Genomic DNA, 17,840 nt, shown 5'->3' with positions numbered 1-17,840 from the left:
TGTTTCCACCTCCATGTTTGACGGTGGAGATGGTTTTCTTGGGGTCATAGGCAGCATTCCTCCTCCTCCAAACAACAGCTCCATTTTGGTCTCATCTGACCACAACACTTTCACCAGTTGTCCTCTGAATCATTCAGATGTACATTGGCAAACTTCAGACGGGCATGTATATGTATTCTTGAGCAGGGGGACCTTGTGGGCGCTGCAGGATTTCAGCCCTTCACGGCATAGTGTGTTACCAATTGTTTTTCTTGGTGACTATGGTCCCAGCTGCCTTGAGATCATTGACAAGATCCTCCCGTGTAGTTCTGGGCTGATTCCTCACCGTTCTCATGATCATTGCAACTCCACGGGGTGAGATCTTGCATGGAGCCCCAGGCCGAGGGAGATTGACAGTTCTTTTGTGTTTCTTCCATTTGCGAATAATCACACCAACTGTTGTCACCTTCTAACCAAGCTGCTTGGCGATGGTCTTGTAGCCCATTCCAGCCTTGTGTAGGTCTACAATCTTGTCCCTGACATCCTTGGAGAGCTCTTTGGTCTTGGCCATGGTGGATGGAGAGTTTGGAACCTGATTGATTGATTGCTTCTGTGGACAGGTGTCTTTTATACAGGTAACAAGCTGAGATTAGGAGCACTCCCTTTAAGAGTGTGCTCCTAATCTCAGCTCGTTACCTGTATAAAAGACACCTGGGAGCCAGAAATCTTTCTGATTGAGAGGGGGTCAAATACTTATTTCCCTCATTAAAATGCAAATCATTTTATAACATTTTTGACATGCGTTTTTCTGGATTTTAGTTGTTGTTGTTATTCTGTCTCTCACTGTTCAAATAAACCTACCATTAACATAATAGACTGGTCATTTCTTTGTCAGTGGGCAAACGTACAAAATCAGCAGGGGATCAAATACTTTTTTCCCTCACTGTATGTGTCGAAAGCACCGACACTAGTCCGATGGCATTGTGATTCAGAAGCGGTGTAGAAACAAGCTAGCCTGGTCCCAGATCTGTTTGTGCCGTTTTGTCAACTCCGATGGTCATTGTCAAACAGATCTGGGACCAGGCTAGAAACAAGCAGTGTGGCTACAAGACCCAAACAACACTGTCAATCGAATTCTACTTTTCCTTTTAGTGAGCGAGTGTCAGTCGAGTGAGAGAAAGAGAATAAGTGAGGGAACGAGGGAATGTACCGTGTCACAGAAGTGTTAATGAACCCCATTGTTTTAACGTCTCTCTCGCTCTACAATGTCGCTTGGTTGACTTTACACACCCTGCTTACATGACTGAGGAGGCGGGTGGGGAGAAAACAGAGACAGAAGTGTCTTGTCTGACATTTGCTGTACCAATAGTCTAGTGGTTCCACAGTGGGGTTTCTTACCTTTTCTTCAGACGTCTCTCTCTCTCTCTCCATGTGCCTGGATGCATGTGTGTACATACGTTTTTGTGTGTGCCCTCGCTTGTGTGCGTGGGTGTAGGCCTGACTTAACACTCGCCAAGGCAGGTCAGTCTCGGCTTCTATTTAGAATGCTTCTGTTGCCATGGGTACCTCTCCCCTTCCTGCCTCCTCTCTCTCTCCTCTCTTCCCTCCCTCTCTCTCCAACTCACCGGTTCTAATTTCTATGGCAACCCACAGTTCCCATAGCTGACTGAGCTCATGACTTCATCCTGATGCAGAGTGTTTTAAATGCAGCCTCCAGCCTAGCGGAGGCTTAACTCCTAAACTGCAGGGAGAAATACACACTGATACAGGGTCAGATCTTACTTTCATCCCCCTAGGTTAATGTCAGGATTGAGTTTAAGGTAATCTGATCCAAGAGCTGTGGTTAAAAGCACATTTTAGCATGATCAAAGACAAGGGTCTGCACAACACCACTTCCTTAATGCAGAAACCGAAGAGGATTGTGGGTAGAGGATGAGGCAATGGTGTTTGGTTGTCCCCTAACTGCTGTCTTCATGTGTTCAAGACTCAGACAGGAGCAGTCAGTAAATACCTTTCTGCATTCCGGTTGTGTGGGAGCTGACTGTCATCTAGACACTGTAATATAAACACCGGCTGAGAGTAAAATGGAGGTAACCACTGTGTCGCCTTAGGAGTTTCGGTTGAGACGCGAGTCCAATGCCTTGATACTTGGACACGGTGGACACACGCTAACTATTATACACCAGCTTCCTGTATGTAGGTGTGTGAAGACTGAGATGGACACCATGCTTGCAATCAAACACCCAAAGTAAGACTTAACAATCAGTGACACATCAAGGCTTTCCTTTCTCTTCTCTCCCCCGCTCTCCCTTTCTTTCTCTCTCTCCCTTTCTAGTCTCTCCCCCGCTCTCCCTTTCGCTATATATTTCTCATTGTCTCTCTCTCTCTCCCACTCTCTTGTCTCTCTCTCTGCAGTGCTGAGTCGCTGCCACTGCATTAATTCCCTCAGTTGCTTTCACTGTTGCCTCTCGTCAGGCCTGCTGGACTAACAGAGACTCCACTGTGACAGCGCTACTCAGACACACACACACACACACACACACACACACACACACACACACACACACACACACACACACACACACACACACACACACACACACACACACACACACACACACACACACACACACACACACACATTTGAAACACTTTGTTTGAATCCACAAATCATCGTTCATACAAGAACGATTAAAACATTTCAGGACACCTAGGGAAACACAGCAAGGCCGTCCATGACTGCTGACCTGGAGCAGTACCTCGCTAGCTGCTTCGCCTTAGTCTCATGCAGGCCTGCTATCTGAAGGTACTGTCACTCTGTGAACATGGCCCAGATTTCCCAATATCACCAACAGTAGACCTGCACTCATAGCAGAGGCTCCTCAGGTGTGACACGAGGGGCTGGTGTTTAAGCAGAAAACACACACACGTGTACAGTAGTAAAGCACCTACCCCAGCGCACTGTTCCATCCATAGTCCCCCTTCACAATCCAAAAGGGTCTTTTAGAGTGCGATTCAATTGGAACTGGCGTGAATCAAAATCTCTGGCATCTGTGTGCGGGCATTAGTGCTCGTCTAACGATTCTTCTGTCGGAGCGCTTACAGGCGTGTCTCTCTTTGCCGCCGAGCTGCGCCACTGAAAGCCCCATTTAGGAAGCATATTGTAATGGAATGTATAGTGTTTCCCTTTTGAGTGGTGGGAAAACGTGTTGCCGACGTGGCCAAGAAATCTCTGGCATGGAGCGCTGCTGTAGCCAGCTCTCCTGCCTCGATCCTCCTCCCCTCTCGTCACTGTCACTTACAGAGCTGTGAGTCTCCATTGGGGCTCTAACCGGCTCTAAACAGGCCCCGTATGTAGGACTGAGGACCCTAGTTTCCCTATGAGACAAGGGTTTCCCGGCAACTAACAGCCTAAATGGCGTCTCGGTGGGGTTATCCAGGTAAGGCAACTGCCAACCGTTGGTTGTTGGATATTGACTGTGGAAACCAGCTCTAAGGACGTCATGGGAGAAGGTACAGTAACAGCTGCTGAGAGAGAGAGAGAGAGAGAGAGAGAGAGAGAGAGAGAGAGAGAGAGAGAGAGAGAGAGAGAGATATTTTCTCACATGATCACACACAGAGTAAATGTCCTCCTTTTGGTGCCAAACTTTTTGTGCAGTCCATAAAGGTTTTCCTTTTCCAAGTTCAGTTCAGGATCTGATCTGTCATGTATCTGCTGTAACTTTGTCAAAACAGTACAACCTTAAATCCAATAGACCCATTATTTTCTCTGACTGTTCCTGCTCTTGTCCTTCAAACTCTTTCATCCACTCTTTCATCCATCCGGCGAACAAACAGATACATTCTTGAAAGACTCAATAGCAAACAGCCTTTTGAAAGAAATACAAGTCAAGAGAGGAGGGTTGTATTCTGTAAAGATACCGCAGTAAACAAAAAGAAAATAGTCTAGAGAGGAGGGTCCTATTCTGTAAAGATACAGCAGTAAACAAAAAGAAAATAGTCTAGAGAGGAGGGTCCTATTCTGTAAAGATACAGCAGTAAACAAAAAGAAAATAGTCTAGAGAGGAGGGTTGCAGTGATACTTTGGTTACAGAGCGACAGAGCAACGACAAAGCCACCCTTGGTAATTTGGAAATGAAACTTGAATATGGCAGATAAGTGGGCGAGGGGTTCCTAGAAAGGGAGAGATTTCAAAGCCTGCCCAAGGTTGAGAGCCGGGGGAGAGGAACCTCACTTAAGACTAGAGACAGTCCTGCATCCCAAATAGCTCCCTATTCCCTTTATAGTGGACTACCTTTAACAAGGACCTATAGGGGCCATGCCACTATATAGGGAATAGAGTCCCATTTTGGATGCACTCAGTGTTGATCAAAGTTTGGGAGATAATGCCATGCCGTGAGTTAGTTTGAGTTAGTTATGAACCTTCAGGGGCCTACAAGGCCTCGGCAAAAACAAAGAGTCCCTCCTCCTCCTCTTTCACTCCTTCACCTTCTTCCTCCACTTCCTGCTGTATGATTAGAGACTTCTGTCACCAGCTCATTATTTTCCTCAGAAGGTCTTTGAGGGTTTTCCTTAGAGGGGGTTGTTCAGAGACACAAAAATCAACACAAAAATCAACAGACTGGAGTGTCTCTACGTGTCCTTAGTAAGTCAGTCATGAAGCTACATATCATGTTAAAACACCGCAAAGCAGGTTGGTTTCCAGGTAATGTGTTTCCACATTACAGCAGATCAATTCCTATTTTGGTGTTTTATGACACTTCTACTTCTCGAGGCCTTAACAAGGGTTCCAAAGTGTCAGCAACTACAGGGCAAAACAGACCAAAATGAACTGGCAAAATGCTAAACCATTAAAGGTTTAAGATTTTTTTTAACCTTTATAAAAACAAATTCTTATTTACAATGACGGCCTAGGAACAGTGGGTTATCTGCCTTGTTCAGGGGCAGAACAACAGATTTTTACCTTGTCAGCTTGTCAGGGAATCAATCTAGTAACCTTTCGGTTACTGGCCCAACGCTCTAACCACTAGGCTACCTGCCGCCCCTAATTTGACCCCTTTACATTTTCAATTGATTGGGCATTACAACCACATACCAGTTAAATTGGTACAGCACTCTCACTAATTGGTACAACAAATATAGCCTCTTAAAAGGCACACCTCAAAACATGTTCATGAGCCAGAAACAACCTACTAGTGGTCAAAAGGTTTTTGGCGCTCCAAAAATACATTACGGTACTGTATTCTGTGTGATGGAATTACAGTACCATTCAAAATACTGCAATTATTTTCTCGCTAACATTCTCACAGTGAACCATGATTTACAGTATGCTGAAGTAAAACATTACACAGTATTTTACTGTTGATAATATCGCAAATTACTGTATAAATTACAGTTTTCCGTTTCCTGTAGTAAAGTCACTCAGTAAACACACACACACGCACGCACACACACACACACACACACACACACACACACACACACACACACACACACACACACACACACACCCCCCTCCGCTCCGTAACAGTTCCTGAATGTCAAAGCTTATGACGCACTCAACTCACACCCCTACCATTTTAATGAACTCCCTTTGATTAGTGCCGTCATATCTGTCAAAACCACTCCAGCATGAAAACTCCAGGAAAAGTGCAATTCATTAAAGGCGAATTGGGATCATAGGAAGGAATTGATTATTCAGACTTGACTGTGCAATCCTTCACTTCCTATGAGCGGTGCTAGTTATCACGGTTAGGCCAGGGTCTTATGGGTCTAGTGGTTATTAGTTATACATGCTGGACCAGTCCCCCCAGCCTCCCAGCCTCCAATTCCCACAAGGCCTCAGTGCTGCGTAGGCAATGACTGGTGGAGTATGAAGAGTGGACAGGTCCTCATCCCGTTGAACATATCCCAAATGGCACCCTATTCCCTTTCAGGCACACTCTTTTTGACCAGGGCCCATAGGAGTCTGGTGAAAAGTCGTGCACTATATGGGGGATAGGGTTCAATTTGGGACGTAGACATTCTGTTACGGATGAAGGGAGAGACGATATTGGACGAGAAGGTCAGAGGGGAGTGAGGCGGGGGGGGGGGGGGTTTAGTGCTTCCTCTAGTATGTGCTCGGTTGCATACACACACACATACATTTTTTTTATATTACCAGACCCCTCTGAAGTTGTAGACTGAATAAACCATCATTATATATATTTTTTATATTACGAAGATAGGACTTGAATTTCCTACACTCTCAAGTCCAACAAACAAACAAACAAACATCTCAACCACTGGATCTTCTGTAATTCGTCAGACAGACAGATGGACGGCCAGACAGCAATCAGCCAATGACAATGAGGACTGAATGATGTTGAACTCCACTCAAATTTTCTTCATGTGAAAATCTGAAAAATCTATTTCCTTTTTCATCTCTTTCATTCTGAAAAGGACTGAGATACCAAGTACTGGGCGTCTTTTCACCAAACCTCTTCAAATCAAACCAGACATATTGTCATCATCCAAAAGACTTCATAAACTATATAGGGGGGGGGGGGGGGGGGGGGGGGGAATAGGCCCTCGATTCTCATCTAATAGACACAATAGTGGTATTTTGCGGTGAAAAACCACCATGTATCCAATCATCATTTCATAAAGCAATGACAGGAGACTGTGGATGAAGCCATTCAATATTATTCTGTGTCATTTCAAAGCTGCTGTACAGAAAAGGTCAAGAGAATTCCTTATGCTCTGTTGATGGTTTCTACATCTTACAAAAGCTCTACAATTGTGTGCAAATAGCCCACTGTGATGAATGCCCAGTTTCCTGACCGAGTGGCCTGAACATGTACACAGGACGACAGGCAGCATAGCGGTTAGAGGGTTGGGCCTGTAACCGAAAGGTCGCTAGTTTGAATCCCAGAGCCAACAAGGTGAAAAATCGGTCGATGTACCCTTGAGCAAGGCACTTAACCGTAATTGCGCCAGGGTTGATAATGGCAGACTCTGACCATGACTTTACTCTTCGAGGGAGTCTAAGGGAGTGTTGGAAAAAATATCTAATTTACACGTGTATTAATACACACTTGTACATGTGTGAGATAGGAGAAATATAATCACCCACCAAATTATTATTTTGTAACCTGAATATGAAAAACTCAGAACCCTTGTCAAAATTAATGTATTCCAATGGGATTTCAGAGAAGGATATTACCCGTGAAGGCACAGCCTTTTAGCATAAGCCGCCACAGTGGAGAGCCGGGGCTCCCTAGCCAAGAACATAATTGGAAACTCACTCCAATTAAGACACAGAGGGTGTTTGTTTACATCTCAAAGTGCCGTCGGCTTCCTCCCCCTGTCTTGAGAGCCTCAGCCTTCAACCCCTCTCCGCAGTCTACCACTCTGTGAGAAATGTACACCCACAGAGACGCATGTGTGCACACAAACCCTCAAAACACTGACCCATGCATGCTCACACACACACACACACACACACGCACACGCACACGCACACGCACACACACACACACACACACACACACACACACACACACACACACAGACTTTGCCTCACCACTATGTACCTCCTCTGAAGACCACAGCATTGGCTCTCCGCTCCGCCAGCTGGAAAGCTCGAGCCAGGTTAATAGCACTAACGAGGATAATGACCTGATCAAATAGTTTTCTCCTTTTGCCAACTGCTCTGTGTATTTCCAGCTAGTGTGTGTCTGTTGACGGAAGCTAAGACAAGAAAGTAAATGTCCTCAAACAGTTTTTCCCGCTCGTTATTAACTGCACTGAACAAAAATACAAATGCAACATTTAAAGTGCTGGTCCCATTGTTTCATCAGCTGAAAAAAAGATCCCAGACATCTTCCAAAGCTTATTTCTCTCAAATGTTGTGCACAAATTTGAGCATTTCTCCTTTGTCAAGATAATTCATCCACCTGACAGGTGTGGCATATCAAGAAGCTGATTATTAAACAGCATGATCATTACACAGGAGCACCTTGTGCTACGGACAATAAAAGGTCATCCTAAAATGTGCAGTTTTGTCACACAACACAATGCCACAGATGTCTCAAGTTTTGAGGGAGGGTGCAATTGGCATGCTGACTGCAGGAATGTCCCCCAGAGCTGTTGCCAGAGAACTGAATGTTCATTTCTCTACGCCAACGTAATTTCAGAGAATTTGGCAGTACAGCCAACCGGCCTCACAACTGCAGACCACATGTAACCACACCAGCCCAGGCAGGCTTCTTCACCTGCGGGATCGTCAGAGGGGAGTGGGGAGAGGTTTTTCTGTCTGTAATAAAGCCCTTTTGTGGGTAAAAACTCATTCTGATTGGCTGGGCCTGACTTCCCAGTGGGTTGGCCTGGCTCCCAAGTGGGTGGGCCTATGCCCTCCCAGGTCCTCCCTTGCCTGCACCCTTGCCCAGTCATGTGAATTCCATAGATTAGGGCCTAATCAAGTTATTTTAATTGACTGATTTCCTTATATGAACTGTAACTCGCCAAAATGTTTGAAATTGTTGAATTCTGCATTTATATTTGGTTTGACATTATGTCTCCATCAGGGAACTATTGTCTATTGACAAAGCTCCAGTAGGTTTCCATTGGGAGGACGAAGAACCAGGGAAACCATGGTCTTAGTTAGCTGACGTACCCCCCAAAGGCTTCCCTTCCTGGGCAACGTGTAGCTGATGGGGGTCTGTGTAAACTCACTCCCGAAGGGTCTACTCTTGTGCTGCTGAATCACTAGCTTTCAGATGGGCGATTGGGTAAGACGCTTCAGGAGAGCGGTCATGTGTTTGAGAGGCAGAGGTCCTGGGTTCCAGCTTTGGTATGAGCCGAATCAGGAGGAAGCAGTACTCGCTAAGCATGCAGCGTTCCATCTTTTGCACTTCGCTCACCACGTCCCCACACAAAGCCCCCCGTTCCTGGGAAGAACAATCGACGATCCGCCTGGTGTTGATGGATGACTCCTGGGTGAAGGGTGTCTACATCCCCCTCTCATGCCCCATCCGCCTGCCTGTCATTCCAACTGGCACTTCACTTCAATGGCCGGCGGAGCTCGCTGAGAGACCAGGCGCCTGTCTGAGGAATTCCACCTGTCAAAGCCAGGCCCAAATTAAATCATTAGACAGGGGGGAACAGGGCCAGTAAATAAGCTACTTAGAGTCCCCAGTTTTTTGGAGAGGTGTCCAGGGAGTGGTGTGTCTGAGTTGGTGACAGCTGGTGACAGCGGTCACACTGATCACACAGATAACTGTAGATGTATTCTGATTGGCCAGTTGGAGACTTCAGCTGTCTATTTCCCTGTTTCTCCAACACGATGTGTAGCTAGGAAGTTATGTCACTGAACGATGACACGACAAATGTGACTAAATGGTTCAGCTGGGGTCTCCTGTGTAATCTGTAATCCTATGAACTAAAGGCATACGCTTGGGGAGCTAACACAAGATCGCAAGGTGACTTCTCACACGAACATGGTTCGCTCACGTAACCGACCACATGACACAAACAATATCTAAACACTAGGATAGGAAAAGAATATCAGGTATTATCAAAAATAACACTACAGGCTACATGCTAACGGCTAATCACCCCTCTTCAAACCCTTTTACCATAAACACCCTGCCACACTGAACAATACAGCAGTGTCCATTCACTCCCCAGCAACAGTAACATAATATCTTCACATCTCACTGAAATGTTTTCTCATCAATTAGAGAAATCTAAGCTCATTTGTCAGACGGAACTAGGCAATGCGCCGCTGTTGCTAGGCAGCGAAGTGGCGGAACACGATGGAACCTGACGTTTCATTACTGTAAGTATTTCAGATTAATGTTCTAACCTGCCCTAAAGTAAAAGCGACAGCGGGGCAACATATCAATCGCTCAAAGGCAAAATGGAGGAGACCTCCCTCCGCTCGGCCACATCACTTCCTCTTATGGAAACAAGCTCCCTGAGGTCACATATGTCATGGCCCGCTGTCACACAGTGTGTGTGTGGGTGTGTATGTTTGTGTGTGTGTGGCACCCCACTGACATGACCTGCTATCTAACACCGACCGAGGGCCGGGTCGTGGGGAAGGCCAACCACCGTGGCTAAATACATGTTTCCCTATCAACCACTGCATTACTCCCACACACACACACACACACACACACACACACACACACACACATACACACACACACACACACACACACACACACACACCCTCCACCCCCTCTGGCAGAACACCCTTGAATCTAGGAAATCATGTATCATATCACCCTGCAATGGATACGCCAAGGCCAGGGGAACAGGGAGAGGAAGGAGGAACAGAATGGATCTGTACTGAAAAGATAAGGTTCTGACAGTCTTCAACCTTGATCTTGTCTAGGTCTCAAGTCCTAAACAGCTAGACTGTCTGGGATACTGAGATACACCCAGATACACCCAGATATGCCCAGTACCTTGGACGGCCGTCTGGACCAGTACAACCCTGTGGCTTGTTCTGAAAAGGGCACAACGTGTTCATTTCTCAGCTCAAGGTTGACCAGACAAGTGGAGAGGAACAGTAATCTGCTGCCGGAGTTCAGTTCATCTGTGGCTGACCCAAACGCCACAGGAAGATTGAGTCCTACTATAACAATAAGAACTTGCTTGCTGGCTGGCCTTCCTGTGGCCTGCTGTGGCCTGCTGGCTGGCCTTCCTTGTAGCTCAGTTGGTAGAGCATGGTGTTTGCAACACCAGGGTTGTGGGTTCGATTCCCACGGGGGGCCAGCACAGGAAAAAAAAAAAAAAAAAAAAAAAAAAAAAACATGTATGAAATGTATGCATTCACTACTGTAAGTCGCTCTGGATAAGAGCGTCTGCTAAATGACTAAAATGTAAAAAATGTAAAAATGTAGGAGAGGGAGAGACTGCCGATAGGTACTTACAAAAGCGGTACCTGCTGCGTGCCGACCCGGTTGGGACAAACCTACCAATCCTACTTGTAATCGCAATGCTTGTCAGTGGCCAACAACTTGACTTGGAGCCAATCAGAGAGCACGAGCCCCATTTGGGGGAGCACTCCCCAAAAAAACAGAGGGCATTTTCTCGGTACATCCATGGATGAGACAGTCACACTTCAGGTAGCTAGTTAAGTGCACAGACGCAATGCACACAACACTAAATACTTCCTCCAAGCTAGCTAACCACTGTAGCTAGTGTTGACCTTATAATTCAATCACAGTGGATTTCCATGAAACAGCTGCATGTTTTTGCTGCCGAGTTTGTGCAGTGTCCTTAGCTAGCTAGCTATGTTGTTCTAGCTAGTGAATATGCTAATGTTAGCTACCTAGCTAAAGATTTGGCTATGGGCTAGCACTGGCAGTATTGGATTATGGAGAGTGAATTAACTTGTTTCTCCGTTATCTTGACAGGTAGTTATCTAGCTGTGGCCAACTGGATAGTATTGACAACGGCTTTCTACAAAATAGCAACATTAGCCCTGCTAGCTTGGTATCTAGACTATAAGCTATACGCATGGATGTGCGTTGCCAAACAACACTACTGTCACCTTCTGGTTTGGAGTATTTTAACAAGGGTTTGTGGCTGATGACTTCAAGGTCTTTGCTGTGTGAACAAAAAAGAGATGAACTACCGACACTCAGTTCAGAAGTGCTAAGTATCCTACCGGTGTGTCTGAGCTTAAAGAGCATAATAGAAAGAGGGGAAGGAAAGAGTACGAGAGGGTAACAAAGATAACTAGAGAGAGTAACAACGATAACTAGAGAGAGTAACAAAGATAACTAGAGAGAGTAATAACGATAACTAGAGAGAGTAACAACGATAACTAGAGAGAGTAACAAAGATAACTAGAGAGAGAGTAACAACGATAACTAGAGAGAGTAACAACGATAACTAGAGAGAGTAACAACGATAACTAGAGAGAGTAACAAAGATAACTAGAGAGAGTAATAACGATAACTAGAGAGAGTAACAACGATAACTAGAGAGAGTAACAAAGATAACTAGAGAGAGAGTAACAACGATAACTAGAGAGAGTAACAACGATAACTAGAGAGAGTAACAAAGATAACTAGAGAGAGTAACAACGATAACTAGAGAGAGTAACAAAGATAACTAGAGAGAGTAACAAAGATAACTAGCGAGTAACAAAGATAACTAGCGAGAGTAACAAAGATAACTAGAGAGAGTAACAAAGATAACTAGAGAGAGTAACAAAGATAACTAGAGAGTAACAAAGATAACTAGAGAGAGTAACAAAGATAACTAGAGAGAGTAACAAAGATAACTAGAGAGAGTAACAAAGATAACTAGAGAGACTAACAAAGATAACTAGAGAGAGTAACAAAGATAACTAGAGAGAGTAACAAAGAAAACTAGAGAGAGTAACAAAGATAACTAGAGAGAGTAACAAAGATAACTAGAGAGAGTAACAACGATAACTAGAGAGAGTAACAAAGATAAATAGAGAGAGTAACAAAGATAACTAGAGAGAGAGTAACAACGATAACTAGAGAGAGTAACAAAGATAACTAGAGAGAGTAACAAAGAAAACTAGAGAGAGTAACAAAGATAACTAGAGAGAGAGTAACAAAGATAACTAGAGAGAGAGTAACAAAGATAACTAGAGAGAGTAACAAAGATAACTAGAGAGAGTAACAAAGAAAACTAGAGAGAGTAACAAAGATAACTAGAGAGAGTAACAAAGATAACTAGAGAGAGTAACAACGATAACTAGAGAGAGTAACAAAGATAACTAGAGAGAGTAACAAAGATAACTAGAGAGAGTAACAAAGATAACTAGAGAGAGAGTAACAACGATAACTAGAGAGAGTAACAAAGATAACTAGAGAGAGTAACAAAGAAAACTAGAGAGAGTAACAAAGATAACTAGAGAGAGAGTAACAAAGATAACTAGAGAGAGTAACAAAGATAACTAGAGAGAGCAACAACGATAACTAGAGAGAGTAACAAAGATAACTAGAGAGAGTAACAACGATAACTAGAGAGAGAGAGACAACGATAACTAGAGAGAATAACAAAGAAAACTAGAGAGAGTAACAAAGAAAACTAGAGAGAGAGACAAAGATAACTAGAGAGAGTAACAAAGAAAACTAGAGAGAGTAACAAAGATAACTAGAGAGAATAACAAAGAAAACTAGAGAGAGTAACAAAGAAAACTAGAGAGAGTAACAAAGAAAACTAGAGAGAGTAACAAAGAAAACTAGAGAGACAGACAAAGATAACTAGAGAGAGTAACAAAGATAACTAGAGAGAGTAACAAAGATAACTCGAGAGAATAACAAAGAAAACTAGAGAGAGTAACAAAGAAAACTAGAGAGAGAGAGACAACAATAACTAGAGAGTAACAAAGAAAACTAGAGAGAATAACAAAGAAAACTAGAGAGAGTAACAAAGATAACTAGAGAGAATAACAAAGAAAACTAGAGAGAGAGACAAAGATAACTAGAGAGAGTAACAAAGATAACTAGAGAGAGTAACAAAGATAACTAGAGAGAGTAACAACGATAACTAGAGAGTAACAAAGATAACTAGAGAGAGTAACAAAGATAACTAGAGAGAATAACAAAGAAAACTAGAGAGAGTAACAAAGAAAACTAGAGAGAGTAACAAAGATAACTAGAGAGAGAGAGACAAAGAAAACTAGAGAGAATAACAAAGATAACTAGAGAGAGTAACAAAGATAACTAGAGAGAATAACAAAGATAACTAGAGAGAGTAACAAAGATAACTAGAGAGAGAGTAACAAAGAAAACTAGAGAGAGTAACAACGATAACTAGAGAGAGAGTAACAAAGAAAACTAGAGAGAGTAACAACGATAACTAGAGAGAGTAACAAAGATAACTAGAGAGAGAGTAACAAAGAAAACTAGAGAGAGTAACAAAGATAACTAGAGAGAGTAACAACGATAACTAGAGAGAGTAACAAAGATAACTAGAGAGAGAGTAACAAAGAAAACTAGAGAGAGTAACAAAGATAACTAGAGAGAGTAACAAAGATAACTAGAGAGAGAGAGACAAAGAAAACTAGAGAGAGTAACAACGATAACTAGAGAGAGAGTAACAATGATAACTAGAGAGAGTAACAAAGATAACTAGAGAGAGAGTGACAAAGAAAACTAGAGAGAGTAACAAAGATAACTAGAGAGTAACAAAGATAACTAGAGAGAGAGTAACAACGATAACTAGAGAGAGTAACAAAGATAACTAGAGAGAGAGTAACAACGATAACTAGAGAGAGAGTAACAAAGATAACTAGAGAGAGTAACAAAGAAAACTAGAGAGAGTAACAAAGATAACTAGAGAGAGAGTAACAAAGATAACTAGAGAGAGTAACAACGATAACTAGAGAGAGTAACAAAGATAACTAGAGAGAGTAACAAAGAAAACTAGAGAGAGTAACAAAGATAACTAGAGAGAGTAACAAAGATAACTAGAGAGAGAGAGACAACGATAACTAGAGAGAATAACAAAGAAAACTAGAGAGAGTAACAAAGAAAACTAGAGAGAGAGACAAAGATAACTAGAGAGAGTAACAAAGAAAACTAGAGAGAGTAACAAAGATAACTAGAGAGAATAACAAAGAAAACTAGAGAGAGTAACAAAGAAAACTAGAGAGTAACAAAGAAAACTAGAGAGTAACAAAGAAAACTAGAGAGAGTAACAATGATAACTAGAGAGAGTAACAAAGAAAACTAGAGAGAGTAACAAAGAAAACTAGAGAGAGTAACAAAGAAAACTAGAGAGAATAACAAAGTAAACTAGAGAGAGTAACAAAGAAAACTAGAGAGAGAGACAACGATAACTAGAGAGTAACAAAGAAAACTAGAGAGAATAACAAAGAAAACTAGAGCGAGTAACAAAGATAACTAGAGAGAATAACAAAGAAAACTAGAGAGAGAGACAAAGATAACTAGAGAGAGTAACAAAGATAACTAGAGAGAGTAACAAAGATAACTAGAGAGAGTAACAAAGATAACTAGAGAGTAACAAAGATAACTAGAGAGAGTAACAAAGATAACTAGAGAGAGTAACAAAGATAACTAGAGAGAGTAACAAAGATAACTAGAGAGAGTAACAACGATAACTAGAGAGAGTAACAAAGATAACTAGAGAGAGTAACAAAGATAACTAGAGAGAGTAACAACAATAACTAGAGAGAGTAACAAAGATAACTAGAGAGAGTAACAAAGATAACTAGAGAGAGTAACAAAGAAAACTAGAGAGAATAACAAAGATAACTAGAGAGAGTAACAAAGATAACTAGAGAGAGTAACAAAGATAACTAGAGAGAGAGTAACAAAGAAAACTAGAGAGAGAGTAACAAAGATAACTAGAGAGTAACAAAGATAACTAGTGAGAGTAACAAAGATAACTAGTGAGAGTAACAAAGATAACTAGGGAGAGAGTAAAAAAGAAAACTAGAGAGAGTAACAAAGATAACTAGAGAGAGAGTAACAACGATAACTAGAGAGAGTAACAAAGATAACTAGAGAGAGAGTAACAAAGATAACTAGAGAGTAACAAAGATAACTAGAGAGAGTAACAAAGATAACTAGAGAGAGTAACAAAGATAACTAGAGAGAGTAACAAAGATAACTAGAGAGAGTAACAACGATAACTAGAGAGAGTAACAAAGATAACTAGAGAGAGAGTAACAAAGATAACTAGAGAGAGTAACAAAGATAACTAGAGAGAGAGAGACAAAGAAAACTAGAGAGAGTAACAAAGATAACTAGAGAGAGTAACAACGATAACTAGAGAGAGTAACAACGATAACTAGAGAGAGTAACAAAGATAACTAGAGAGAGTAACAACGATAACTAGAGAGTAACAACGATAACTAGAGAGAGTAACAACGATAACTAGAGAGAGAGTAACAAAGATAACTAGAGAGAGTAACAACGATAACTAGAGAGAGTAACAAAGATAACTAGAGAGTAACAAAGATAACTAGAGAGAGTAACAAAGATAACTAGAGAGAGTAACAAAGATAACTAGAGAGAGTAACAAAGATAACTAGAGAGAGTAACAACGATAACTAGAGAGAGTAACAAAGATAACTAGAGAGAGTAACAAAGATAACTAGAGAGAGTAACAACAATAACTAGAGAGAGTAACAAAGATAACTAGAGAGAGTAACAAAGATAACTAGAGAGAGTAACAAAGAAAACTAGAGAGAATAACAAAGATAACTAGAGAGAGTAACAAAGATAACTAGAGAGAGTAACAAAGATAACTAGAGAGAGAGTAACAAAGAAAACTAGAGAGAGAGTAACAAAGATAACTAGAGAGTAACAAAGATAACTAGTGAGAGTAACAAAGATAACTAGTGAGAGTAACAAAGATAACTAGGGAGAGAGTAAAAAAGAAAACTAGAGAGAGTAACAAAGATAACTAGAGAGAGAGTAACAACGATAACTAGAGAGAGTAACAAAGATAACTAGAGAGAGAGTAACAAAGATAACTAGAGAGTAACAAAGATAACTAGAGAGAGTAACAAAGATAACTAGAGAGAGTAACAAAGATAACTAGAGAGAGTAACAAAGATAACTAGAGAGAGTAACAACGATAACTAGAGAGAGTAACAAAGATAACTAGAGAGAGAGTAACAAAGATAACTAGAGAGAGTAACAAAGATAACTAGAGAGAGAGAGACAAAGAAAACTAGAGAGAGTAACAAAGATAACTAGAGAGAGTAACAACGATAACTAGAGAGAGTAACAACGATAACTAGAGAGAGTAACAAAGATAACTAGAGAGAGTAACAACGATAACTAGAGAGTAACAACGATAACTAGAGAGAGTAACAACGATAACTAGAGAGAGAGTAACAAAGATAACTAGAGAGAGTAACAACGATAACTAGAGAGAGTAACAAAGATAACTAGAGAGTAACAAAGATAACTAGAGAGAGTAACAAAGATAACTAGAGAGAGGAAGAAGTGAAAAGGAAGAAGTGAAAATGAATCTAAGTAAGGCAGTGAGAATGCAGGTAATTTAAGTGAAAGTGAACTCTGTAATTGTCCAATCATATGCATTACCCTCCAACATAGGGCTAGTAACCCTAGGTTGAAGATACCCAGGTTAGAACAAGCAAGCTGCAGAAAATAAACTGATTCATGGGACCAGTGCCATTGCTAACTAGCATTGCCGGTCCTTTGGTTTAAAATTCTTCCTCATTTATGCAAAGTTATGGGATATCAGAATCCTCTTGTCCAAACCTTGGTTATCTTCAACAGAGATAGAGAGAGAGAATGAGAGAGAGAGAGAGAGAGGGGGAGAGCGAATGAGAAAGAGAGAGAGAATGAAAGAGAGAGAGAGAATGAGAGAGAATGAGAGAGAGAGAATGAGAGAGAGAGAGAGAATGAAAGAGAGAGAGAGAATGAGAAAAAGAGAGGGAGAGAGATCAGGAGTCTCAGCAAGCAACATAACTCAGACTTGTCACCGTCTGAGAGGATTATGGGTAAAAAAAGAAAAGATGACACAACAAAGTGTTTGAAATAGCGTAACCTGGAAGAATCTGGCAGAATAATTACTTTGGCACTGGGCATACCGTCTCTCCCTTCTCCCCCTATCTCCTGGCTACGGTTTTAATGTAATTCCTTCAAATTCACAACAAGCTATTAAATGTAGCTACCTTAATGTTTTCTCCCACTCTTTCGTAATTCATATTCCCCAATTGGTGTTTAACAAACTCCCCTATGCACGGCTGACTGTGTGAGGACCCTTAATTGCCTGCAGAGATGGGCTTACGTCCCAAATGTCACCCTATTCCGTTTATAGTGCACTACTTTCGACCAGGGCTCTGGTCAAAAGTAGTGCACTATATAGGCCATTGGGTG

The 17,840-nt window shown here is 41.9% G+C and overlaps 1 protein-coding gene across 1 annotated transcript in view; it reads right to left on the bottom strand.

Annotated features, from left to right (window-relative positions):
* Positions 1-2,972, bottom strand: part of LOC115191684 (zeta-sarcoglycan) — a 208,143-nt gene extending 205,171 nt beyond the window's left edge. The window contains exon 1 of the mRNA XM_029749529.1: positions 2,932-2,972. Coding sequence (XP_029605389.1) covers positions 2,932-2,949 — 18 coding nt within the window. The 5' untranslated portion in view covers positions 2,950-2,972. The remainder of the gene's footprint in view (positions 1-2,931) is intronic.
* Positions 2,973-17,840: the final 14,868 nt, after the last annotated feature.

The sequence above is a fragment of the Salmo trutta genome, chromosome 4 (genome assembly GCF_901001165.1).
Source record: "Salmo trutta chromosome 4, fSalTru1.1, whole genome shotgun sequence".
Taxonomy (NCBI): domain Eukaryota; kingdom Metazoa; phylum Chordata; class Actinopteri; order Salmoniformes; family Salmonidae; genus Salmo; species Salmo trutta.
This window is presented reverse-complemented; position numbering and strand designations above follow the sequence as displayed.